At 38.2% G+C, this 27,284-nt stretch overlaps 1 protein-coding gene across 5 annotated transcripts; it reads left to right on the forward strand.

The window, feature by feature from the left end:
• UPF3A (UPF3A regulator of nonsense mediated mRNA decay) lies at window positions 1-26,650 on the forward strand. Of its 5 annotated transcripts, none has more exons than XM_085053617.1 (11): window positions 1-262; window positions 2,521-2,627; window positions 10,856-10,962; window positions 12,921-13,019; window positions 13,106-13,216; window positions 15,744-15,785; window positions 16,595-16,650; window positions 16,743-16,901; window positions 18,751-18,911; window positions 21,983-22,221; window positions 25,174-26,650. In XM_085053617.1, exons 1-11 carry the CDS (start codon window positions 32-34, stop codon window positions 25,239-25,241), a joined length of 1,380 nt encoding a protein of 459 aa, XP_084909743.1. In that variant the 5' UTR covers window positions 1-31; the 3' UTR covers window positions 25,242-26,650. The 5 variants fall into 5 exon arrangements, with proteins under 5 accessions (XP_084909743.1, XP_084909757.1, XP_084909725.1 ...); XM_085053599.1 differs by having other exon boundaries at window positions 2-262; window positions 21,983-22,277; XM_085053627.1 differs by having other exon boundaries at window positions 3-262; window positions 21,983-22,057.
• The last annotated feature ends 634 nt before the right edge of the window (window positions 26,651-27,284 follow it).

Consider the following 27,284-nt stretch of genomic DNA (forward strand, 5'->3'; position numbering starts at 1 on the left):
GTTTCCGCGCGGCTGCGGGCGCGGCGGCTGCATGCGGTCGGAGCGGGAGGCAGGGCTGGGGCCGGGGCCGGGATCCGGGCTGGGGTCGCTCCGGGGCGGCGGCCGCGACCAGCGGCACATGGACACCCCGCTGCGGCAGGACTCGCCGCGCCGCGACACGGACGCTCTGCCGAACCCGCCGGCGCCGCCGTCTCCGCTGCCGCCGCCGCTTCAGGCGGCGCCGGCGAGACAGCGGGAGGAGAAGAAAGCGGCGCTGAGCAAAGTGAGGGGGCGCGAGGCGGCGCGGGGAGCGGGGCGGGGGCGGCCGGGCTCGGGGAGAGGGGAGAGCATGGAAGGGAGGCTGCAGCGGGGAGACAGACCAGCCTCAGCTCGCGAGATTCGTGTGTTCATAGCGGCTATTTCTTCATCTGCACAATGAGGGTGTTCGTTCCCTGGAGTATTGGGAGACCCCCAGCGTCAGCGCTGGAAACCATTTCACTTTGGAATGTAAAGTCGAGGCTGGCTGCTGCTGTGGCAAAGCAGCTCCTCTCAAGGGCAAGAGCACTTCTCTCTTCCCCATCTTTATTCGGGCACTTTTCAAGTAATACTTGCAGACTTTAACAGGTTGTCCAGGCATGCTGTGGAGTCTCCCTGGCTGGGGACATTCAGGACCCACCTGGACATGTTCCTGTGGCACCTGCTGTAGGTGACCCTGCCTTGGCAGGGGTTGGACCAAAGCTCCCTTTCAACCCTGACAATTCTTTGAGTCTTTGAGTACTGTGAGATTTGATTTATTCCCGGTTTTTGTAATAGGAAGACTGAAGCACTGAGCTCAGTAAATTTAAATTCAGGTATAAAAATATTCAGAAATTAGAACCGATTTCCTAAAGCCTGTTGGCCATTTTACTGCTTTGTGTGCTGGCATCATTCAGCCAGAGGTTTCCTGACCTTTATTATTGGGCGGTTTAGCTGAGTGTGGTGGGTTGACTGGGTGGCTGTCAGACCCCCCAGCCAGCTGCTCTTGCACTCCTCTCTCAGCAAGACCCGGGAAGAGGATACGATGGAAAAAACAAAGTGTCATCACAGGGAAAACTGACACAGCGGAGGGAGGACCTCCTAGCAGCTTCATACAGCTTCCTCACAAAGGGAAATGGAGGGGCAGGCACTGATCTCTTCTGTCTGGTGACCAGTGATGGGACCTGAAGGAATGGCATGAACCTGTGTTAGGGGAGGTTTAGGTTGGTTATTACAAAAAGGTTTTTCACCCAGAGGGTGTTTGAGCACTGGAACAGGCTCCCCAGGAAAACGGTGTGCACTAAGCCTGACAGAGTTCAGGAAGCATTTAGACAATGCTCTCGGGCACAGGTTGTGATTCTTGGGGCACGGCCAGGAGTTGGACTTCAATGGTCCTTGTGGGTCCCTTCTAACTCAGGATACAGTATGGTTCTAACCTGGAGAGAGTTAATTTACTTAATTGCTAATTAAAAAAAAAATAGAGAAGACTGGTGAGAAAAAGAGATTGTAACTAAAACACCTTCCTACCCTCCCATCTTCTTTCCCGGGCTCAATCTCCTCTGCCCCCAAGCACTGCAGAAGGAGGAGGCATGGGGGCTGTAGACAGGACATAACAGCTCCTCTCTGCTGCGCCTTCCTCCTCATACTCCTTTACTCCTCCATCGTGGGGGACCTGACATGGGACACAACAGGATACAGTCCTTCCCTCATGAAGTGGTGCAGGAGTGTTCCTCCCACATGCTGCAGTTGTTCGTGACTTACTGCAGCATGAATCTCCTTCATGAGCTGCAGGCCCTAAGGATAAACCCGATCCAGTGTGTGCTCCTCTGCATGGGCTGCAGGGCCCTTTAGGGCATCTCTGCCTGCTGGGGCATGGGTTCCCCTGTGGGCTGCAGGTGCATGTCTGCTCCACCATGGTCTTTCACGGCATGTGGGGGATCAGCGTGCCTCACCATGATCTTCAAGGGACTCTGCTTTGGCACTTGGAACACCTCCTCCCCTTGTTCTCCTTTCATTGTTGTCTGCAAGGCTGTGTCTTACACTTTTTTCCCCCCTTACTCCTCTGTCTCACCCACTGCTGTGCAGCCTTTCCTGTCCTTTCTTAAATACCTTTTCCAGAGTCACCACCATGTTGGCTTGAGGGACTCAGCCGTGCCCTGGGGTGCATCTGTTGGAGCTGGCTGCACTCAGCATTGGGCAGCCCCAGCATCCTCTCAGAGGTTGCCCTGAAATCCCTGCAAGGAACACCTGGACAGGTGTTACAGAGACTTACTATGCTAAAATACTGCTGTAACAAGACTTAAAAGCTACTTTAAATAATTTTTCAAAGAGATACTTCAAAAATTTTATGTAATCAATATCTTTTAGGTTATAATGATTAAATTGCAATGGTTCTCAGGCTCTTCATCAGAATATATCAGTTACCCTGCAGTTTTAAAATGCTTGCAGAAACGGAGTTAATTTGTGCCATCTGTTTCTACAGTACTTAGATCAAATATAAATCTCCATTTCTTTTTATATATGCAGGTGGTTATTCGAAGGCTTCCTCCTTGTCTGACCAAGGAGCAACTGGAGGAACAGCTGCATCCTCTACCTGCCCATGATTATTTTGAGTTTTGCACTGCTGATCCCAGGTGAGGATGAGCTGTTTCTGTAGGTTTTCAGGTGCTTAAAACCTAATCAAGGTATTTGGGGCATTCAAAATCACATTTTTTTTCCTTTCTTATTATTTTTGTCAGGTTACTGTTATGACCTGCCACAAAATGTGGGGGTAACCCAAGTTCTTGTTACTAGATACCTTGGGGCAAATTAGTGTCAAATTATGCTGAATGATCAGTGTTTGTAAATAAACAATATAGGGTTTGTTATAGAAGAGTTTGGTTGCAAAGGAAAACAGGTATGGAGCCGTTTTGGTGCTTATTGTCTATACTAATACAACAACATGAAAGCATTGCAATATGAAAGTGCAACAACATCACACAAGGACACAGAAAAGGGGAAAGAAACAGGAAGAAAGGACAAGAGTGTGAAGCACAAAAGAAAGAAAAAGTACAAGAGTATGAGAATCTCATCACCCGTAGGCACCACAAGAAGACTTGATTGCTGTGCAGTCCTGGATCCAGATCCATCAGGAAGAGGTGGGGGGAAGTCCTGAGGAAGTGCTGGGGAGAAATCCAGAGAACACATCATCTGTTCACTCAGGTTCAGGTGAATAAAAACCAGGTATCTCTCCGGGATGGGAAGCTTGATGTAATACTGTGGATCAGGGGACACCTTCTAAGCCAACACAGCTGCCCATCACACCAGCACAGTTGAGTCAGTTATTGCCCCTTATGTCCCATCAGCAGAGATGAACCACTCAGGTCACACACCAATGTCCTGGTACTTCCCCAGGGGGAGCAGGGGGAGCCCCTCAACCCAGTGGTTTGTGCAAGGAAGGACAACTTAGCATGACAAGGGGCACAGTCCACAGGATCCTCCTATCTCAAAGCCCATCATTCACCCTGTGCCTTATCAGATCAGAGTTCTAGCCATTACACTCCTGAAAGCTCACCTCCCTGGCATCTCCGAAAATGAGGAATGTTTTGAGTCATTATCCTTTAACAGTTCAGTCTACTACAATTACTTAAAGTATTTCCAAAAAGCTGGCTACATATGCAGAGACAATGGAGTTCCTGCCCTTTTCCTTTACACTGGGGATTTTAAATGGAAATCATTTTTATATCAATAGAGCATAATTTAGTTTGAAACCCTGATGTTTCTTGTAATCTTCATTCATAAACTCTAACAGCCTGTTTTATTGGCTGTAAACAAGATTCAGTCTGGGACAAACAACCACAGAATGTTTTCATGAGTTCCGTTTGAGTTTAGTTTCTATGTTTACTTGCATGGCTTTTTGTGTGCTTCATACAGTTTTTCAAATAATCAAGTTTTATTCATTTTTATCTTAGGCAAAAATAAAAAAGAAGAAATACTAGTTGTTTTAAAAGCAATCAGAATTGCTGGTATAGTTATATAATTTACTCAGTATCACAGTGGTAAAATGCAATTCGCTTTTGAATAAATAAATTTCTAGAAGAGAAGGAACTTAACCACTAAAATAAACAAAACACCAGGTATGCCTCACGTTCACGGGTTCTGGAAAACTGAAGTGTAAGATCCATCTTGTCATATCTTAGTGTGTGATGAATCACCCCTCCACTGGCACGAGATTCTTTCCATGGAGTACAAAGGGGTTCCAGATCTTTATTGCTGACCAAGATTTAAAATTAGGGGTTCTCTCAGAGTCAATGTCACAGTCAGGATGAAATAAATGTTTATTTAGAGAAATTATAACAGTTTCCGACCTAGGTAGTTGCATGTAAGTGCAGCAATGAAATAGTAGGTGCTTCAGTTTTGCTGTTAAAACCACAAAGAATATGAAGTGAGGAAAGAGGAGCCCTTAGTCTGACTGGAAGTCTTTTACTACCTTACACTGCTCTTCTAAACTTTATCATGTCTGTTTCCAAATGGGCCTCTTTAAGGCTGCTGTCCCAGCTCTTCATTTGATAGGAAGAAAATACCAAAGGCAAACCAAAATTTTTCTGAAGAAGAGTGTCAGTTCTCAGTGTGTTTAGATGCACAAATGCCAATTAACAGTTTAAAAAATTCCATTTTTAATTTCCCAGGGAAGTTGTTTGTGTAAGAATTTAAGGAGTTGGCCTCTTTGGAAAAGAGAAGGCACTGACAACAGTTGTGCATATAAAGTTTCATTTTCTGTCTTATGTGATGAAATTTGGATTACCCAAAAACCTTGCTGTTCACTCATTTAATTGCATCTGTGGCCAGTTACCAATGAAAGGCACTGTGTTTTTTTTCTCTCATGCTGTTGTCATGTTATTCTCTTCTGCCTTCACAAATTTAAACTAAAAAAAAAAAGCATATGTTTGCATATTTCAGCATGAAATATTTTGTACTTGCTCCTTTTTTTTTCATCTTGCTTTTTAAAAAATGTGTTTTCTTAAAAAACATGTATTTTTTTCAGGATGTGTTTATCTTTACCAGGTGTGTATGGCTACAGCTTCTTTCAGCAAACTATGCAGCTTGAATGAGCATTTCACTGCCATTCTGGGGTGTTGCCTTGGCTGATTATTTGTTGTTTGACTGGCTCAGGATCACCTTGTCTCCTTTGTCCCCTTTGTTCAAATGCTGATACATACCCATGTATGTTTTTTTATGAGTCATCTCTTTACATGGTCACACACTCAGGAATATACAATAAACTTTCAGGGAGTAAAAGTTAGAGACAAGGTTAATACAGTGAGTCTCAGTCTTCTCTTACCCAGCTGAGAGCTCTTTTTGAGTGTAAAGGATTGTATTATCATAATCTGTCATGCTAGGGACAGTTCACAATATTTCAGCAAACTTTGTGTGTGTCTTCATGTCATTCCAGCTAACAGGAAAAGCTACAGGACAAGGTGGGCATATTGTCACTGTCTTTCACTGAATAGCTTTTTTCTAGATCCTGTACCATGTGCATAGTAGCGACCAATGCAGAGAACTCAGTGATAATAAAACCATGTGAATGAAGATGAAAAGAAATTTCATGTCACCCAGTGAGAAGGATTTGAAGGAGCTACTCAGTGAAGAGGATCTGTTTGTTGGAAAGGGAAGGGGCTATGTAGATGCTTTGATGCTGAAGCAGATAAGTTTGCCTTAAGAGCTCTAACATCTGAGTTTAACCGTGTCCTGTGTAACTACATCACAGAAATTTCTATAAGCTTACTCAGATTTTTGTAGAGACTTTTTGTTACACAGTAGTCTGTTAAAGTAGAACTTGTCAGAAATTCATGCCACAAATGATGGATGTTGGAAATGGGTCAGGATCAGTTAGACAAATACTTAGCCAAATATTTGTGTATGAAAGCCTATTAAACACAAGGTACAAATAGGTATTACAAGTCCCTAGGCTGCAGGTACTTGAAATTACGTACTGGGTGAAGCATTTGTACATTTTTCCCCTTTTAATAAACTTTCTCTTGGCATCCTCTTTTAGTTGCTCTTGATAAGGACATTAGAGAAGTCTAACTGTAGCTGTTTCTACATTTTTCTTTCCGAGGTAATCTCATCCTAGAGGAAAAAACAAAGATATTCATATCAACTCCATGTCAATAATATCTCTACATTATAAATGTTATCTTTAAGTTTACAATGTCCAATTATAGGCAAGCTGTAAAACTTTTAAAAATTTCATGTGATTAATGTAATTTTCAGTTTTTCAGTTACATCCGATTCAGTAAAATCATTTCAGAAAGTGACTTGTGTTTCGTTCATTTTTCAGATTCATCTGATTCACTGCATTACATTTATTTGCTCTTACATATTGACATCAAAATACAAGCAAAACATTGGTTATAGATGATAATAAAAATTCTGCCTTCCTGACAGACTGTCTTGTACTCAGACTTCAAATATTAGCTCTTTTTTCCAGATATTCTTTCCGTTTTTTCTGCTTGTAAAGGTTTCTGAGTCTATTTTAAAGATTTGACTAATCACTAGTCAAGTGATGGAGCTCTGGCCCTGCAAGGTTTGGGTCATGTTTCTGGACTGGCACTGAGTGCTTAGTGCCAGGAATCAGTGATAGTGTTGTGAGGTTATAAAAGGAAAGAAATCTGAACACAAGCTTTGCTCACATGAAAACTGTTCAAATAGTCAGTGCCATGCCATGAAGCACAGAGTAGTAAAGCTCTTCGAAAGAGCACTCCTGCTTATCCCGCCATAACTTCTCAACATTTTGCTCAGGATTATTGTAGGTAAACAGCAATAACACTGTAGGATGTAGGTATGCACCCAGGAACTGCAGCACTGAAGGGAACTGCAGTGTCTTTAGAGCTTTGGGGGAACCACCACTACTCTGTTCTGGGTGAAATACTTGACAGGCTTTGATTGACACAACTATAGTGTTTCTGCTTTCTCTGCCAGGAAAACTGCTCATTTATAGCTGTAAAAAGGAAACACTAAGTTAGTTTACAATTATGCCATTTCCACCCATTATGTGAATGACCATAGAAGATTACAAGGATGAAAGCCAGGGGATTTTAGCTTGTCACGATAACGTGGATGATGAGCTATCTCATCAATTGTTATGTGAGTGGATGGAGGAGTTGCTTGACTCTCCAAAATTTAGTTGTAGAGCTCTATATACGTGTAAGTATATATGTTTTTATAAATACCCACCATGATTCATAAGTTGATAAGTATTCCACTAAGATGAGATTGTTACTTCTATAGTTTACATACTGCTGTTTAGACTGTAAATAACTATTTTAAATTGCATTCCTGTGTATCAGTCTTTTTATAAAATTGTGTTAGAAGATACTTTGTAGAAGAAATAAACATTTAGAATGTGTTTTTTATTAAACGTGCTATTAAAAAAGGGCTTAAAGAGATGCTAGACTAAATGTTATAGAAATAAGTGTACCTTAAAAGATTGAATACCCTTGAATGCAGACCAAAAAGAAACTGTGTTGGAATGAATAAATGTATACACTCAGACTCATCTGGGTTATTTCCATAGGGATTGCTCCAAGTGCCAACATGTGCAGTGCATCTGTCCAAAACATTATACATATGGAAAGCAGCATCATAGACAGCAAACATATGGTGAAACGGAACCAGCTTTCTGATGATAAAACTGAATTTCAGATGCTGAATGAAATCTGTGGTGATCTACTTGACAAAAGGAGGAGACACACAGAGTTCACTGGCCCTTCTGTAGGACTCAGCTGGAAGACAAAATCCTGAAGAACAAAAGCAGTATTTTAGCCAATAACTGCTAAAGAAAATAGTACAAAAGTAAAGCAAGAGTGTTTCTTTCTAGGAGAGGTTCTTGGCCTCAAAGTGCCTGTGGCCCTGTGAAGCCCTGTGCACTCTTTGCTGCATGACCATGCTGTTGAGTTCTCAGTGGATAGGTAAACACATAAGCCAGGGTGGGGAGCAGCAGCTGGAAGTCAGGTAAAAGAGTAAAAGTAATATATATGCAAGCCAGTGCTAATTTCAAATTTGCTAGGTTTAGTTAGCTTCCCACTTAAATGTTAATTTTATGCACTTTTTTAGGTATGCTATGCACTTTGCTGGGTAGGAAGCCTAAGACAAGGGTTTGAAAAAGTCAGTGGTGTGGGTTTTGTACACTTAGCACTCTGACAGGTAACTCACAGGCATGTGAGAACCAGCTCTATTTGTAGAACTTGCTCCATCAGAGAAGGAACTTAAAACTGCTAAGCATTGTCACAGCTCTGTTTCTTCAACCTTCTACCCTGATAACAATAATGGACAGACAGTTCTATCACTGTGCTGTGGTGCACATCAATATCCTGCTGTGCACGACCATACTTTTAGATGGTTGTATGTTTCTGCTGATGCCTGTGAAGTTTTTGAAGATGATGATAACATATAGCAACAACACTGGATCCCTTACATGCAAGGTAAATTGTAAATCTCTGTTTTCCAGAGTCCTGTTTATACATTTCCGACTCAGCTTTTTCTTACTAACAAGTGCTTAATAACCATATCAAATGTTCCTCTATTTTGAAAGATATTTACTCTGATTAAGCTGAAAAAGCTAGAAAAATACTATGTTGTATACCAGGAAAAGATTATGTTTTCAAAGGAGTTGAAAGAGATGGCATTGGTATACCAGCTAAAGGAAACAAGGAAGGAACAAGCCATTGTATTTTCAGTTATTTTTCACAATGTGTCCAACCTCACGGTTCTAAGTTCCTGCAGGAAGAAAAAATCCAACTATATGATGAAGCTGTTTGCTGTGCACTGAAACAGAGAAGTGCCACAGTAATGTAGGAGGGGACACTTGTCCAAATGACAGTCTTTAATCTGCTGAAAGTTTTATTATTTTACAAAAACTGAACACAAAAAGAATACTGAAGTAGTTATTTAGACTGGGAACTGAAACTCAGTTTCCCAGTCTCAGATAATCACTGGGATGAAAAAAGGCTCCCTCAAGATTCCTGGTTTTGTCTGGTGAATATTCAGCACTTCAAGTGTACAATCCTATCAGTCTAATATCAGGCCTCAATTTAAATCTCAAAGCACATGAAACATAAGAATACTGCTGTTGATACAATGTAGAAGGAAGTTTCCTTTTTCCTGGGAGCCCCAGTTATCTGAGACTTTTTTTGCTGTTGTAGCCATTAGGCAGCATAGAGACATTGCTTCCAGCACGGCTATGGATTGCCATAAGCAAATACACCTTTTAACTCTGTGTAATTATGAAAAGTGTTACATTTCGTCGTCTTTGAAACAGATGAGAAGAAATACGCCTTGTTGTATCCGCTTTGCATCTTGGCAGTAACTCCACAGTCACCTTGTCACATCTTTCAGCCCTGGCCATGCCCTAGCTGGCATTTTTGGAGTTAGCCACCTAGAGTTCATGCAATGGTGTTCCTGTCCTGGAATGACAAAATATACTGGGTGTATATGGATAAAATAGCTCTTCCTCTCTTCCTTGGAAATAGAGAGTTTATACTCTTCAAGCTGTAGAAACACTCCATAGCTGGTATTTGCAAAGCATCTAAATGAAAAAAGCCCTCTAGCTTTTTTTTTTTTTTTTTAATATTTCTTCTGGCTACAGGATTAAACACAAAATTTGGTGGGTGTATAAAATCATTGGTTATTTTACAGCTCTGCTCTTTATGGTCTCCTCCTAACAACATAAGTGGAATCCATATGGATGCATATTTTAAAAAGAAAAAATTACTTGAGAGCAGTCTTGCTTTGAGATGCCACATGCATAGATCCTCTGATCCAATCCATATTTTTGCTCTTTCACACTCATTTTGAAATATGTTTTTGAAAGGGCTATGGGACTGAAATACAGTTGCAGCTGTGTGTGTTTATTGTCTCCTGGTGCTGGTGGTGAGTTGGTCTAAAGGTGGGCCATGTGTGATAGTGGAATAATGAACATAGGTATTTTAAAGATATGGGCTTGTGTTAAGATTTGCTCAAAAACCTGATGTAATATGTAGTCATCATTAAGGCAGTTTAAGACAAACTGTTTTATATCAGATTTGCAGGTGTTTACAGCATGTACATGCCATGACTCACAATAACTTAGCTGATGGGTTCCAATTCATTGAATTACCTCAGTTTCATCATGGATTTGGTGAGCCAGCCCTGAGTTTTTTATCAGGCATATTAAACATTTACCCATGGAGTGGAATCTATGCCAATAAATTATTGATAAACCAGAATTATTTTAAGTACCTGTTTCTTTTGCTAGAAATACTTTGGATTTTCACAGTAAACTGTTATTCACAACTAGACATTGCATGTACATTGATAACACATGGATGTCAGACGGAGTTTAGTTATTTGTGTATAGTTCAGTGGATTATATTGCCAACCAATAGGTTATTTATTTTCTCTTAAATGTGGAAATCTCTTCAAATATAGTATCAGCCTGGAAACTGCCCCTTCACTGCAGTCTTTTACTTAACTGTTTCAGTGACAAAAGACTTTTCTTAGCATGCCCAAGAAGTTCCTCAAAGGCACTGCTGTTATTGATATCCCTTAAATTAAGAAATATAAAAGTTTTGATCCTGCTCAATTGGAAGTGTATACTCAGCAGTTTAGAGAGGCAAAACAAACTGGAAACGTTTGTGTCAGTTCAGAATAAATTTCACAGTTGCATACAGAACTCTGATGTTCTGTTACTTTTTGTCATGTATATATAATCAGATATGTAAAGACTGCTTAAGGTAGCAGTTTCTCAAAGATGAGAATTACAATGTGATCATTCTGGTTTTACATTTTCCCTACCTCGAAAAGAATAATAAGTAAAAGAAAATAAAATTGTTTCTTGTTGCAGCCTTTATCCTCATCTCTACTCAAGAGCATACATTAACTTTAGAAATCCTGAGGACATCCTTCTTTTTAGAGATCGCTTTGATGGCTATGTCTTCATTGATAATAAAGGTTGGACTATTTGTGAGATATTAAGTGTGTATATATACAGATACCATTTTAGAACATCAATTTGCTTCCTGTTTGCTAATTTTGCCATTATTTCCTCACTATGCAGTTAATTACATAAAAATACATTAACATTTGGCACTTAAAAGATAATGAAGTGCAAAATACATTTGTCCATGTTATCTTGCTTGTCTATGTGGTGTGCATGCTTTATGTGCATTCTTGTACTTCAGGCAATACACAATCAAGATCATCTAAGAAAATTAGCTTATGCAAGCTTCACAATTCATTACAGCAGTAACTGAACACATTGTGAGCATGAACTGTAACATCATAAGTACATTTCTGAGATAAAGTTGTGCCACTTACTCCTGTTTGGAAGAAGCAAGAGGAAAACCTCAATGTTTTGATTGTCCACTTTTAAGACATATAGAGCTTGAATTTTTAGGGCCTTTGCAGACATCTTGAGCTGAGTTCCAAGAAAAAGAGTCGCAAAATTGATTGCCAGTTTTAAAATGTTCAATCTGCAAAAGTTTGCCCAGCAGTAAAGTCTGTAATGTAGGTGTGGATAAATCCAGGTCTCATGCAGGACTGTGAAACTGCCATCAGTAGGAAGTGGTTTAGCAGAACTTTAGCAATTCCTTGCCTCATTCAGTCATACTTTCTGCAAAAAATTGCACAGGTTATATAAAATAGAAATAGATTTGTGGGTCTCTTGTATAGCCATTGTCTATTCTGTACACTCAGTGTTGCAGAGGTCCTGTGAAAAGTAGTCTTGCCTTCTTTTACTAGAAATTGATCTCTAAAGAAGCTGTCTTTCAAACTAATGAATTGCCTCTCAGCATTTCTTACCTGAGATGCTTTATTTGCTTCTAATATCCCTCAGATTTGGATGGTTTTTGTAGAGAGGAAAAACAACAAATTCCTAGCAGTAAATGTTTCACAGATTTCAAAATCTGGGTGTTTTAAGATTAAAAACTAGAAAGAAGTTACTTTGATGATTCTGCTACGACTTCACTTTGCCTAAATTCAGCACATTCTTTGGTATTATGCTGGACTGAAGCCAGAATACTCTGTGCATTGCAAAACTGAGCTTGGACACAGCTGGCCAGTTTGGCATGATTGCTTGTGCAAATAAAGAGCACAAGGTTTGTTCAGAAGTGCCCTCTGGTGAGGCTCATGGTAGCATTGCATTATGAGGCTAAAACTGAAACAAGGATTAGCAGGTTCAGTAAGATTAACAAATGTTCTAGCAGATTGAAGACAAGTTTTTGGTGTACTTGAGCAAAGTGTAATCTTGAATCTGCTGCAAGTGGAAACCAAGTGAAATTCAAAACCCACACACAGTTCTGACTCCAGTCCAAAGAAGAAGCCAGTGTTTAAGGCACAATTCAAAGCAAAGAATCCCTACCAGTAAACACAGGCAGGAGTTGCATAGTCCGTAGTAAACAAAAGAAAAGTTTCACCAATTCTATGTGCTGAGTTTTACAGTTATAGTTCTGAAAGGAGATACTATGTTATTTTATTGCATATTACCCAGCATTTATTTATTTTTTAAGCTTTTAGGCAACAAAGCTCCAGGAAAGCAACTCAACAGTTTCAGATTGATTTTCCAGTAGTACTTAATCACTTGTCAGACTGAGATTTTGTGGTAGATTATTCTAATCAATGTCTGTGAATAATTAAAAGGGGACTATAAATGCTAATGCAAGAATTTTATTGGGCAACAGTAGTCATCATCATTTTCACAGTCAGCATATCCAAATAAAATATAAATGTATTTTTTTTAATTTAAAGTGCCTCTATATGTAACTTTTCTTTAGAACTTTTGGTGTGAATTGTAGAAACATTTACCTTTGTTTTCAAGTAAGACTAACACATGTTCAAGAGCTTTAAAAATCTTACTTGAAGGTAAAGAATGTTTCTCCCCTTCAAAAAATTAAGGATTTATTTCTTTTAAGGTTTGGAGTATCCTGCAGTGGTTGAATTTGCTCCATTCCAGAAGATTTCAAAAAAGAAGTTGAAGAAGAAAGATGCCAAAGCTGGGAGCATTGAAGATGGTAAATGTTTTTCCTTGACATCACAGTGGAAAATTTCTGTTATGCATTGCAAACTGTCAACATAATTAAAAAAATTTTCTTCACAGATCCAGAATATAGGAAATTTTTAGAGAGTTATTGTGCTGAAGAAGAGAAGATCTGTGCCAATCCTGAGATTCTTTTGGGAGAGATTGAGGCCAAAACAAGGGAACTCATTGGTCTGTTTTTTTTATTTTTCTTATTATTGAGAATATTCAATATCTTACTTTTATATTTTTATGATATTACCTGTAAGAGCTGACCTGTTCAGTCTAACAGACTTATATTACCACAATTAAATATTTGTTATCCAGCCAAGTAGTCGCAGTAAACCTCTTAAGTCTCTCTGCATGGAGTCACTTGGCTTCACTTGAAATTTGCATGCACACTGGCTTCAGAAATAGGTCCTTAATAATCCTGAGTACTTAAAGATGTATTAATAGATGGAAGATTTATTTTTAAAATATAGCTGAATACTTAACAATTGATCCCTGATATTAGCTGCTTTTATTAAGAAACATGAAATGATCTCTCTCTGTTCTCACGGTCAAGATTCTGGAAAAACTCTGAAAGTAAGGCAACACCTTGTTTTCTGTATGCATGCAGCATGACTTCCACAGTCCTGGGGGGAATTTTAAGTAAGGTCAACACTGAAATATTCAGTGCTGGTATGCAGCTTTTAGAATGACATGGAATATTGGTGTGCTGTGTCTTAAAGTAATAACATGCAGAGCAGTTAGTCTTTTCCTAGGTGTGACAACTGAGTAGGAAAAAAAAATTACCTTTGCTGTTATTTCTTTACAGTGAAAAAGTAGCTTCCTCTTTTGATTAGAATCATAGAATCATTTAGGTTGCAAAGTTGCTATTTAAGAACATCAATTGCAACCATGAACCCAACAGTGCCAAGTCCACCACTAAACCATACCCCCAAATGCCACAACTGCACATCTTTTAAGTATCTCCAGGGACAGTGACTCCACCATTTCCCTGGGCAGCCTGTCTCAGTGCTTGACAGTCTTTTGTGAAGAAAATGTTTCTAGTATCCAATATAAATTTGCTCAGTTGCATCTTGAGGCCACTTCCCCTTTCCTGTCACTTGTTACTGCTGTTTAAGAGTTGACTGGAGAGATTTGGAAATTTAACAGTTTAGAGGAAATGGAAATGGACATTTAGATAACTCTGTTATCAATAAAACTTGTTTGCTGCTATTTTAGATGGGGAAGTCACCCAATAACTTTTATTTACCTCAAATCTTCTGTGGTATTTCACAGCAGAGTAAAAGCAGTAAAAAAATTAAATAAGTTTGCAATTTACAAAAAGTTTACAATTTCAAGCTTTATTAGCTTAAAAATATTCTTTCAGTGGAAATGATTAATCTTGAGAATTACAGATTTCTGAGTAACAATATTGACTGAACATTAAGACTTTTAGTGCTTTGTTTCTGTTAAATCAGAGGAAATCAAAGTAGTTGCTTTATTTTTCCTGCCATTCAAAGCTGTGGCCATTGCTATCAATATAAAACCAAAGATTTCTTCAGCGGCTGGCATGTTTATAGCAAAATTATGCAAGGGTTTAGGTGTGTGTTCAGTTTTAAAAGTGTTACTCCTGCTGATGTCAGTGAAAGATGTGCCCAAGATTTTGCTGGCAGAATTGAGCCTCACATGCTCAGCATTTCTCCATGTAGAGTTACTGCAAACCAACATGTTTTATGCATCATGCCAGATGCATCAGCTGATCAGTTTCCATGTGACAGAGAGAGATATAAAGGAGATTTTCTTTGTATCGAGATGAAGATAAGCTCTTTTTTCTGGCTGGTTTGTAGAGAGCAAGATAAAATGTAATGTTTTGTTGACACAGCTCCTCATTTAGTAATTTATTTTCTTTTAAGGAAAGTTCCTTAAACATTTTAAGTAAATGCTCTTAGATTTTTATTTGCAGAAAGGTCTGTAAATAAGATAGGTAAGATTCAAGTTTGATAAATACTGTATTTTTCCGTCCTCTTTTGATGGTACTCATCACACAACTTCTCTCTCTTGACCTTCAAGTTATAATTTCTCATTAAACCTCTTTCACTACAGCCTTAGTCATGACTAGGGTCAAGTTCTGGACTCTCATTGCAGCTTATGCTTTCCCCAGACCTTCCACTTCCAATTTGTGATCTCTTTCAGCATATAAAGGTGCCCAGAGGCAGCCACTGCTCAGACAGGGGAACTTAGGGAGGAGGACAGAGAGGCAAAACTCAGATCTGAGGGACTGGAAGGGAGGGCTCTGGGGACATAAAATATGTCAAAAATGGGGGGATGGGGAAGCATGGAAATCTAGGGATAGAGGGAGGAAAATAGCAAATCAACAACCTTTTTTGGTTGTTGCTTCCTACCATTGATATTTGCTAAAAATAAACAGGGAATCCTATCAGCCTTCCCATTCATAGCTTTGTTACAAAGTTTTATTATTAATGAATGGGTTGCCCCCAGCATAATCCAACTTTCAATGCGAAAAGACTTAAACATTTTTGGGATATTAATTGCATCTAGATTTTGGCTATATAATTTCAAATTTGTTGAAAACTTTTAAATTTCTTCCCTTTTTTTCTTTTTCTTTCAAATTTTGTCATGCATTTCAGTAGTGAATATTTTTCTGTTGTTTGAGGGGAATCCTATACATAACTGTAGAGCAATTTCAAGCAGTATACATTTTCTATTCTAGGACATCTAAAACTGACAAAAGTTGTTGTAACTACTCACAGCTGTAAGTACTAGCTGAATTTAGTACTAAGAGTCATTAATAATGAATTTGATAGAGAACATGATAAAGAATTTGATTATGTTCTACAAGTTTTTGTAGAATTTGGGGATGGTTCAGGCAGGTGACTTGATTTCAGAGTATGGAGACAGCTCTGTAACATAAGAAAGGCTGTGTGATCCAGTAGATTAGACCTTTTATTAGTATTTTGGTAATCCAGAGTTTTATTGAATCTGCTGATAATTTACTCTGTAACCTGGGACAAACTGCTTATCTCCTATCCCTCTTCTTTTCCCATGGAAAGGTGAATGCTAAATGGCAGGTAAATGGAAATGTTATGTGAGACTAAAAATGTTTCCTTCATGATGTATTTTGAAATCTGGGATTGAAAAGTGCAATGTGAGATTACAGTAATGTCGGCTGTATATGAACAACAATATAGCTAGGTTTTGATGTACAAAAGTAAAAAGTAGGAATAGACTCTGAACACATTTCTTTCTTTTTTGGTGAAATAATCATTCAATGAGAAAGAGAGAAAAGCCATCCTCTTGAACTGAAAAGATATGATCTTTAATTAAACATCAAATAATCATGCAAATTTTTTTCTGTTGCTTCTACTGCTAACAGCAAAAAAACAACAAATTGTTTCTGAAGCAGAATGATGGGAATACTTTTAAAAATACATGAAACAAATAGGTTTATCAATGATTTAGCTCCCTTTCTGATAAAGCTAGAAAAAGGGGGTTAATACTAAAGTAAAGAAATGAGTATATTTTAGGAGTTGAACACTATATCACAAATTTTTTGTGTTTTAGCTAGAAGAACAACACCCCTTTTGGAATATATTAAAAATAGAAAATTAGAAAAGCAGGTACGTTCAGACTTTTGCCTGAAGTTCCACATTTTTGTTTCATGTGGTTTTCCGTTGGACAATTTACAATTAATCATTATTGAATTCTTCAGAGAATACGAGAAGAGAAAAGAGAAGAACGGAGGCGGAGAGAGTTGGAGAAAAAACGTTTGAGGGAGGAAGAGAAAAGGAAGCGCAGAGAAGAGGAACGACGTAAAAGAAAAGAAGTGGAGAAGCAAAAGAAAATCTCTGAAAAAGAGATAAGGATAAAGGTAACTGAGATCAATGAAAATCAACAGCACAGTGTGAAGACACCAAACCAGTTTTGACTGCAAGGGAAAGTAATGTAGGGCTTTCACCAAGCGGTGTTTGAAAGTGTGACTGATGGGCTTACCTACCGTGATGTGCTGGTGCAATGACAGCAGGGAACTCAGATATCTTTATACAATTCTGCTGCATTCTATGCCAACATTACCTGACAGAACAAAATTGTTCTGTGCCAGCCTGTTGGAAGATTATTGTGGGTTGGATCCCCAGATGGGCCATTCACTTAAGAGTTGGACTTCATGATCTTGCAGGTCTCTTCCAACTCAGAATATTCTGTGTTTCTGTGAAACATAGCTTTAACACTTCCCGTCATGCAAATCTTCATTTGGCCATATGCGCAGAGACACGTGTTTGTGTTTATATTTGTGCTCAGAACTGATGTATTTTAATTATATGCTTTAGCCAAGTTATAGCAAAGTCTTCCTAATTTCAGGTTGCACTGCTTTACAACAATCTGAAAAGATTTTAATTATATCAGTTAGGAGGGTGTATCTTGTGCTGTGAAGTCAGACCATATAAAACCATCTTATTTGTATAAGATGACATAGCTAAAACTATTCATCTGAACTGAATTTTGTGCCATTGGAAAGGCTGTAGAGGCTGTTTGGAAGAAGAAATTGGGTATAAGAATCTGTAGCGTAAAGCAAGAACTCACAGACTTGACTCAGATCTAGCGGTGGTGAGAAGCCAGAGAACTGTGGACATCTTTCCTCCTTCTTCTTGGAAAACAGTTTTCTTCACCTGACAGTATAAAAATAGTAAATTCAGAAGCTGAATTACATATTTTTCATATCTGGGCATAAAAAAAATACTTTAGAAGTTCAGAAGAGAAGGGATTTAATCCCTAAAATATATTACTCAAAATTGCTTGTCCAAAAAGCCCCAGTATTCATGACATATCTGTGATGATATGACCTTGAAAACTAGTGTTGTCTCTGAAAGAAAAGGAAAATATTACCTGAGATAAACATTACAGAAGTTTTAAATATTGGAAAAGAATAACCTTTGCTCATTTCAGAAAAACTGGTGAAATGAAAAGACAGAGATGTTCTGCCTAGAATTGAGATATAAGGGTAATAATTTGAGATAGTTGGTCCTTCTATAAAGATTATTCTTGAAATGCTATATACTGCTCAAGCCCTGTGTAGGTTGCTATGAAAGGAACAGACTTCTTGAAAATCCTACTCTTCAAGGTGAAAATGTAATGACTAATATCTAATGTAATATCTCATGCAATGACTAATATTCTGCTAATATCATAAGTTTTTGCTCAGTCTGTATTTGTGTCAGGATGTACTAAGCACCTACTTCTACATGCCTGTGTATCCAAAGTAATTCATGCGACACACATTTTATATATATTTCAAGGAGTGAAGTATTAATCCTGCTCTCTTTGTAGTATTGTGGAAGTTCTGCTTCTTATTTTATGAGCAATGACATTGAGCTCTGTTACATGATTTCTAAGAAACCATAGACCATAATAATGTCTTTATATTTAAAACTCAGGAGAGAAGAGTAGGTAAATGCTTTGAGAAGAATAGGTAAGTTCTTTCTCCAGTATTCTCAGCATATTTGAAAGGGTGCAGTCAAATGCCTGATAATGACTGTCACTCCTTAGCAAAGGTAAACCACCCTTTTAAAATAACTTTAAATTTCATACTTTTTAAAATACATTCCTAGCATGTAAATAAGATATCTCCAATCTTAGCAGGTTACTGATATATTTAATACTTGTTAAAATGTCTGTACAACCGAGAATAATTTTGCATCATAATATAAACAAATATCTCTTAGCTTCTCAAGAAGCCTGAAAAAGGAGATGAACTGGCCAGTGAAAAGCACAAAGAAAAAGGGGAAGAAGCTGACATTGAGGAAAACAAATGGGATAAATCACCTGGATCTGGGAGTATAAAATCAAAATCTTTGGAAAGTTCACTAAAAGAATTTAAGGAAAAGTGAGTAGTATTTATCTTTTACTCTTTAATTTAGATCCCAAGTGCTTTCATCCCAAGGCTTAAATATAAGTGGTGCATTGACAAGATGTTCTGTCACCAAAGAACCGATTTCATTCTGTGTGTGAACAAATCTCTTCCTTTTGCTTTGGTAAAAGTTGTTTTGTAACAATTGACTGACCTGGTGGCAAGGTTAGTGGATGCAATTTGTTATTAGTGAAATGCAATGAAACCCCAGACTGGAAGGATTTCCACATGAAAAGTCAAGCCATTCAAAGTTTTGTTGTTATATCACCTGTTCCCCATCAAGGGCTCAGGTAAGGGCTTTCTTCATTATTGATGTCAAAGACTAAATTGGCTATGATGCCGTACTTTTCCTTCATGCTTGGGCTGGCTGCAATAAAAAAATAAATGTGTTTGATAAGTGGGACAATGGCAAAATGATATCATTTGGTGTGAATGAAAGTCTTATGGATAGACACATACAGAAGGCTGTCTCTATCTCCTACTGTCTTTTGTGTTACATTTGCAATAGTAGGAACAAGAGACTCAGTTCTATTACTGCTGTAGCCTGGAAACATCTTATTTTACAAGTGTTTTCAGCAGTTGGTTCTCTTTCTTGTCCTTTGGCACATGTGTCCCATCACAAGCAGGATTTACCCATAAAATATGTAAGATAATAACTGAGAATAAGATGTATGTTTTGAATGTTCCTGAAAACTTCCATGTCCTGTTCTCTAATGAAAATTGAAAATATTCAGCAACTTCTTTGTTGATGCTCTTCAAAAAAGGAAACAGAATGTGCTCAAGAGAAACACTTGCAGGGGCAAATCGGTTGTTTGCTACTAATAGAATCTTTTAGGTTGGAAAGGACCTTTAAGGTCATCAAGTCCAACTGTTAACGCAGCACTGCCAAACTGCCACTATAAACCATGTCTTTAAGTGCCACACCTACATGCTTTTTAAATACCAGGGATGGTGACCCCACCACTTCCCTGGCTTTTCATGCATTAAACTTTTGTTGTTGCCATGTAACATTGTTTGCTATTGATCCTGTAAGTTTAATAAGGCATTAATGTAGATTTTGCTCATGTAAAACAGAATCTTTTTGACTACACAGGTACAGTAAGCATTACCCTGTGTTTCCACAGGCTTATTTTATCTTGATTATTAGTGGCTAGGTGGCAAGCTATGAGCTATTTCAGCTGGATTGAGATTTAAAGTTGAAGCTGCTTTGTCACTGGCTCAGAAATCAGTAATAAACTGTAAGTTCCAACTCTACCTGCAGGAGACTGAATTGCCTCTTTGAAACCATGTCAAAGGCTTGGTAGCAATAGCTTCCTACCACAAGTCAAAATCTCAGTAGCTGCATAAGTGTATGTGGTCAAATACAGATTTGAAACTACAACAAAGAGAAGTGGGATCCATTCTGTTTGCTTCCATTTGTTTCTGCATTCTCTGACTGTGTAACTTTGTCTTCTGCCTATACCTGTAATTGCTTACCCTGCCATTTCCACTCATCCCTGCCTGTTCACTGTGACTTAATTTAAGGAAGCTACTTTAACCACTCTTGAACAGGAGTTTGCATCCCTGTCACCTGCCTGCCTTCAGGCACAGCCATTCCTTCCTCCCCCACAGTAACAGGCAAGGGAAGAGACAAGTACCAGGCAATGCTACAGCAACAAATTGAGAGGGTCTTTTTGGCTTTCATGCCCTGAGCCTTCCTAGGACTTGCAGTTAGTGTCTGGAATAGCATATTAAAACAAAGCAACTTACAGCCACATACCCCTTGGGACCTAGCACAGTATTTTATGTAAATGTATCCATGCAACAGGTACAGGATCTCTGTAATTGGTTCAGGTGTCTGTGACAGCTGGGATATTGCTTCCACTTGGTGAATATCTTATGCTGACACAAGCTCAGTCTTGTGAAATGCTGAATAACTTACCTCTCATTCAGGTTCTGCTCTGACTTCCAGTTCTTCCTGAGATGGGGACCCTGTCTTGGCAGCCCCACTAATGCCCAAGTTCATAGCAGATGCTAACAGTTTTCACAGTTATGTTATATTAAAAAAAAGTTATATATATAGATACACCTTTATTGGTATTAAATAATTCTAAATAAGAAGCATATCACTATTTGATCACTACACCATTTAAAAAATCTCCATTCTCTCTGATTCTATCTACGGTTTTCCAAAATGGGAGCAGACTATCAAAAGTAACTTGCTGTTTCAATTTTAATTATTTATGCATATGTTACAAAAAAGTTTGCCTGTATTTGTTCCTTTTAAAGTTCAATCTGTTTTGTAAACTTTCTTCATTATTTGCAGTTTGGCTGTATGAGAGAAACACCCACTTGCTGAACTGGAAAAATGAAGTGAATAAGAGAGCTGAGAATTTTATCATGCAGCAATATGTTGCTAATAGTCTTTATAATATAAACCATTTACAGCATAGCAGAAATTAAGTATCATGTTGTGGTAAGGTAATGGTCTTTGCCTAAGTAAAATATGCAAAAGCAGGCTAGATTACTTGGAGACACAAGAAACAAAATCCTAGAACATAAGTATTTATTTTCACAAATGTCTTCTGCAAGTTATGATGTCAGTAAATAATTTTTATTATACAGAGTCATAAACTTTACAAATTGATACATAACACCTGCACAATTCCTTCATATCCTGAATGTTTCTGTTCAAGGGAATATTTATACACACGATTCACCTCAACAGCAGGCCATAAGAGCTAATAGTGCAGCATGTGTTTATGTGAAAGGTATTGGGGTCCTATTGATAGGATTTCAAAGAGGGATAGAAGGTGAAGAATGGGCCTTCCACAACAGTGCACACAAGCTTTGCAAAGCTATTCTGAACTGAATGTATGGTCAAGGGCTTGACATACATGGGTGAGATATTCAGCATATAACCCCTTTTAAATGAGAAGAAAACAACCTTGCCATATAACTTACCTACACACTGCTGAAGTCAAAGGAAGCCTTTGTCTTGTATCCCTCTGTAGCTCCTTTTTACCATTAATTGTTTGGATTTTCTTTCTTTTGATACATACTCATAGGTCACAAAATGATAGTGACAAAGAGCAAAGAGATTTGGAGAGAAGATTTCGAGAAAAAGAACCTGAAAGACAAAGGTATCGATTGGATGATGGCAGAAAGCATAGAACTCACTATGAGTTTGACAAGTTTATGAGAAGGAATGAAGAAGAGCTGAAATGGGGGAAAGGATACAACCAAGACAGAGGAAAGAAAGGGAACTACAACTACAGCTTCACTGTGGAGGCAGTAGACAAACTGGGTAAAGAGGACAAGTGTGATGACATGGCATCCAAAAAGGAGCGCATAAGAAATAAGGTTCTTTTATTCATTTAGGATAATCTTTCATTAGTTAAATATGCTTCAAGATCACAGGTTCTAACTTCTGCAGACTCAGCACAAAGATGCTTTTGAAAAAAGAATCTTTATCTCATTTTCAGTAAAACCCAGACTTCTTTCTGGGTTGTTGTCAAAGGACAACAGCAGTTAAAATAAGTTAAGGTTACAGGTCTGTGCTCATTCATATTCACAATATGTAGAAGACCTTCTGTCTTCATTTCAACCCTATAATTTTAAGAACACTATTCTTGGAAGCCATGCATTTTATAAGTGTATTAAAAACTGTTACATTTCTGATCTGTAATGAAATTTTAAAACTATGGCATGGTAGTATTTTTAAAATGTATTTCCATTACTCTCATAATGTAATTATATTATGGATTTGCCAGGCATTGCTTGGTAGAGCAACAATAAGGACTTAAATAAATAGCTAATTCAGAGAGTGTAAATGTATGGATTCTTCAGTATTGCATACCTGCCAGTATGAAAAGGCTGTAATTTCATCAGGATAAATTTATCCTCATAGCTGTTGTCAGGGAAAGAGCAGATGCAACGCCAGTGTAAGCAGGGCCTGTATCAGAGTGCCCCTTATTGTCTCCCAGAGATATGGGTATCATTTTTCTCAGGCTGGCTGATTTCATGGATATGCTGGAGTCTTTTCAGGATGTGGCTCTCCTTGTCACCCCATTCTCTCTCTCTTGTGATCCTAGATTTTCCACAAAAGATGACCAAAACACTGTTAGCATAGAAATTTTTTCTGCATGTGAAACTCTTCTTTCAAAGCAAGTGATTGATCTGTACTGTGGGCTAAGGCTGACAAGAATAAACTGGTCACATGCAGAGTGAGCCTGTGTGGAGTGTGCAGGGAACAAGTCCAGGTGGACTCACTGTGCATGTTGAGGAAGTCACCTTGTGCAAACACAGAAAGCCTGGTGTGCCCCACTTTTTTTTTATGCAGAAGTCAGCTGGGCAGAATGGGTGAGAATTACCTGCATTTACACATTAGCCACTTACCTCATCAGTGGCTCAAGCTGTAGAACAATCAGGAAAAACGTCTTGTTCAGAAACAAGGAGATGAGAAAAATAATTTTCGTCATGCTTGCCATGTCTTCTTGAAATTTGTCAAATTAATCTCCAGCTTTGTAAAAGGATGGTGGGTTTTGTGGGCCTTTTGGCAAGTGTTAAGAAGCTGCCTGCTTTTTATTTCTTTGCATCACACTTCTGGTAGCTTGCTGAGTCTCTGAATTTGTCCACACTTAGGACTAAAATGCTAGATTTGTTCCCTAAAAAAAAGTAAGCACCATCAGTACAGTATTTTGCAGTGTGGTGACTTTTTTCCTTTGAGTATTTATCACATAGGTGAGATTAGGGGCTCAGTTTTACAATTTAGGTATAGAACTGACAATGCCAACACAAATTTGTAGTCAGAGATGGAGCCTCTTTCTCAAGTTTATAAGAATTTATTAGAAAATGGGAAACTTCCAGTGTAAGTGATGTTGTGCTAGCCTTCATGCAAACTGCAGGGTAGAGGCAGTGGTGAGAAAAGTTGTTTGGACCCTTTATCATAAACTTTCTAATGGGCACTGCTTGTCAGAGGATCTACTTTTACGTAGCTGTTTGGGATACAGAACAGTGTGTTACGCATTTCATACCACACTGCGAAGCACTAACTAGATTGATCTAGTCATGAAAGGCTCAGTAGTGAATCTTGACATCTAGTCTAAAGAGAAGGAGAAAAAAAAAATGGATCAAAAAAAGACAAGTGGATCAAAAAAGGTGAAGAAAAAAGAAAAGGGGAAATGCATATTGGGAATAAGAAAAAAAGAATGAAAAAACAAAAGTCCAGAATTACTTCAAAATATGAAAATTGGTATAATTTGATGTGGGACAATTTCAGTGCCACTGTCTTAAAGTAGGCTGCTAGCTGTTTGCTAAACATAACACAAGACTTTGATCAAAAGCTCAGGTTTTGGTGAGCTTTCAGTTGTTTCATAACATTATATGAGAGTAAAATACTCTTAGTAGGAAAAGACTTCTTAAGCAGAGTTTCTAATCAGTGTGTTTTACTATTGAAATTTCAAGAATAAAGAGTGCTCTCAAGAGCTACAGAGCATCACCATTTGCGGGTTTGAGGTGTCTTTTCCTTGTAAATGGGCTCCTTCTTCCATTTCCTTGTGATCAGAGCAGCCTGTCTATGATTGGGTCACTCACAGAGCCTGCACATGCTCAAATTGTATGTACTTTGTACTTAGTGCATAAATCCCCCTCCTCTCATGCATAGTATGGAAGGCAAGATGAAGTGGAGCAATAACTGAGCAATTTTATTTTGATGTGTATATTTCAAATGTGCATTGCATGTTTAAATTCTGGTAATGATTGATGATCAGTTGAGGATAATTTTCTAGCTGCTACATGCTAAGCTGTTGTCTGGCTTCTCTTGGGTTTTTATGCTTATGTGTAATATTTGTCATTCATCTGCAGAGTTGCAAGTGCACAGGCTATTGTTCTTCTCAGCTGATGTTAGTGAAGGTAGCAACTTGTTTTTTTTTTATTCTTGTAATACTGTGTTTGATAATTGTCTGCAGAATTCCTTGTTTATGTCAAATGTATCATAGGATCTTTAATTTTTACAGCATTCTTCATTTGTTCAAAATGTTTGGCTCCCAAGAATAGTGTTATAAACAACATATATTTAATACTAGATCTTGAATACACAGTCAATTTTCATTGCACTCCATTTTTTCCTGGTTCTTATGAAATGTCAAGTAATTTAACACAAAATTTACTTTCTTCATTAAGATTCAAAACTTTAAAATCCCACATATGTGTCCCACATGGGTTTCTCAGAGTGTTAACCACATCTCCTTCCTTCCAGGATCGTCCAGCCATGCAGTTATACCAGCCAGGAGCTCGCATCCGAACACATGTGGGACCTACAAGTAAAACCTATGACTGCAGTGGGAAATCCTTTGAAGACGCTCTTGATAAAAAGTATGAGGCTGATAATTCAGCTGGAGCTGGTTCTGAAAGGACTGAGGAAGCAGAATAAAACAATCTGAGGGAAAAGACTGGTGAAAATGAATGAATTTAAGATTCAGTGTCATCACAAAAAAATCCATTGGGCTGTTTCAGAACTCCACAGGCAATTGCATCAACAAAATTATAATAGCTCTATCTCTTACTTTCTGTAAAATAAAGGGAAGAGTGACTGGAGATATATAAAATATCTCACAGCAATGGAATATTGTTGCTTCTTTACAAAAAGCAGTACACTCTTTGCCTAATTTAAAAGCAGTTCAAGTATTTTATTAGATTTACCTTGAAATAGAAGACCTCTAACAATTATAAGGGAATATTTATATAAGACTTTACAGAGGCTATTTCATCTTTTTGAGTCTAAAGAAATGAAATGTAAATTTGCATCAGTTGGAAATCTGAGGCACTTTACATGTATTTGGTTTATGACAGAAGAGTCACAGAACCCCTTCCTGCAAATGGCAGTGGCAGGGGCTGCTGCAGGGAGTTGCAGTCCGACCAGCCCTGGGAAGAAGCTCTGGAGCCAGTGGTGCTTGCAGGATGAGGCCCACAGTTTGCACAGTTGTGGGGAATGTCCATTGGAATCTGTACCTCATTGTGTTTACGTTGGTTTTCAATTAACCATAGTGTCAGAAAAGTGTTAGTAAAGCTGTAAGTATGTTATTGGAGAGTTTGTCATTTTCTGAGCCACTTTTGCCTTTTATGTTTTAATAGATTCCTTGTGCTTAAAACAGAAGACAGTTAATGCAAACATGAGCACATTAATAATAAATCTGGTTTTAATGAATTAGCTGTTTTTTATTCTTCAGACACTGACTTTTTGAAAAAAAAGAAATTGTTGTATAGTGGTGACTTTTTATATGCTAATGTTTCATATAAGTTGCAGTAACAGGATGTGGAAAATGTAAGATACATGAACATTCTGCAGTTTTATTTGTTAAAAAATTAAACACACATGAATGTCAATTGCAAGCTACCATTTTGTAAAATCTAGGCCAAATTCTGCCCTCTAAGGCTGGCACATATACATATATGTGTGTGTGCATTTTCTGTTGGTTTCAATGATAGCCAAGTGTTTATGAAAGGGCAGGATATGTTAATTTATCTTTCATGGCTGAAAATTTCTCAGTTGTCTAAAACTGAAACCTGCTTTGTCATTGAAGTTAAATAGTAAGATATTAATTTATTTTTACATCCTCTCTGAACATTTTTATTATTAAGCTTAACATCTAATTGTCCTAGACTGAAAAATTATTTATTGTATTTTACCAGATATTAAGCATTAAATAGAATAAAAAAAAAGGATTTTGTCTATGGTTTTGAGATGTGATATTTTGCTGTTTTTCATCTATTGTTCCAGAAAAATTAAGAAAGATGCTATTATGCTGCTTTGCATGCTTCAGAAGCAGTTAAAAATACAGTTGAGAAGAGTTTTAGTGTCAGGCTATATAAGTGAGCTGCCAACTAAAATTACTTCAAGATTAAGTCAAACTGCTGCTAGAGAATCATCTTGGTTTAGCTCCATCTAAAGTTTATCTCATTTACCAAGGTTATCCTGACTGCAGAGAAAAGATTTTGTCTTGGTGTCCTGGCTGAGAACTGGGAGGGCAGGCTTTCCCCTCAGTGAAAGATACCAACTTGATCCAAGGGAACTTGACAGGGAAATTCTCCTGCAGTAGAGCTGGGATCTTCACCAGATAGGGGCTGCTCAAAAGCATTTTCCACCTTTTTGGATGCCTTGTGGAGACTGGAGCAGGGCATGTGTTTCATCTGTGAGAGGGACCGGTAGGACACAGAGGAGCTGTGATTTTGCACATGCTCACAAACTCAAGTTTGGTTATCTTTTGGCTTTTGGGCTTCTCCTCTATCTGCACCCTGGTTCCTTGGTTATGAGCGCCTCGATAGCATTAGAGTAATTCTGCAGTAATTTTCCGTTTAGAACTTCTTATT

Source organism: Lichenostomus cassidix, chromosome 1 (assembly GCF_008360975.1).
Source record: "Lichenostomus cassidix isolate B80296 chromosome 1, HeHo_3.0, whole genome shotgun sequence".
In the NCBI taxonomy this organism is placed as follows: domain Eukaryota; kingdom Metazoa; phylum Chordata; class Aves; order Passeriformes; family Meliphagidae; genus Lichenostomus; species Lichenostomus cassidix.

Bases quoted from the DNA above. Each gene is read 5' to 3' on its own strand.
- UPF3A (XM_085053599.1), top strand. From the start codon at position 32: ATGCGGTCGGAGCGGGAGGCAGGGCTGGGGCCGGGGCCGGGATCCGGG. The intron at 263-2,520 runs GTGAGGGGGCGC...TTATATATGCAG, and splicing joins AGAAAGCGGCGCTGAGCAAA to GTGGTTATTCGAAGGCTTCC. The intron at 13,217-15,743 runs GTCTGTTTTTTT...TTTCTATTCTAG, and splicing joins CAAAACAAGGGAACTCATTG to GACATCTAAAACTGACAAAA.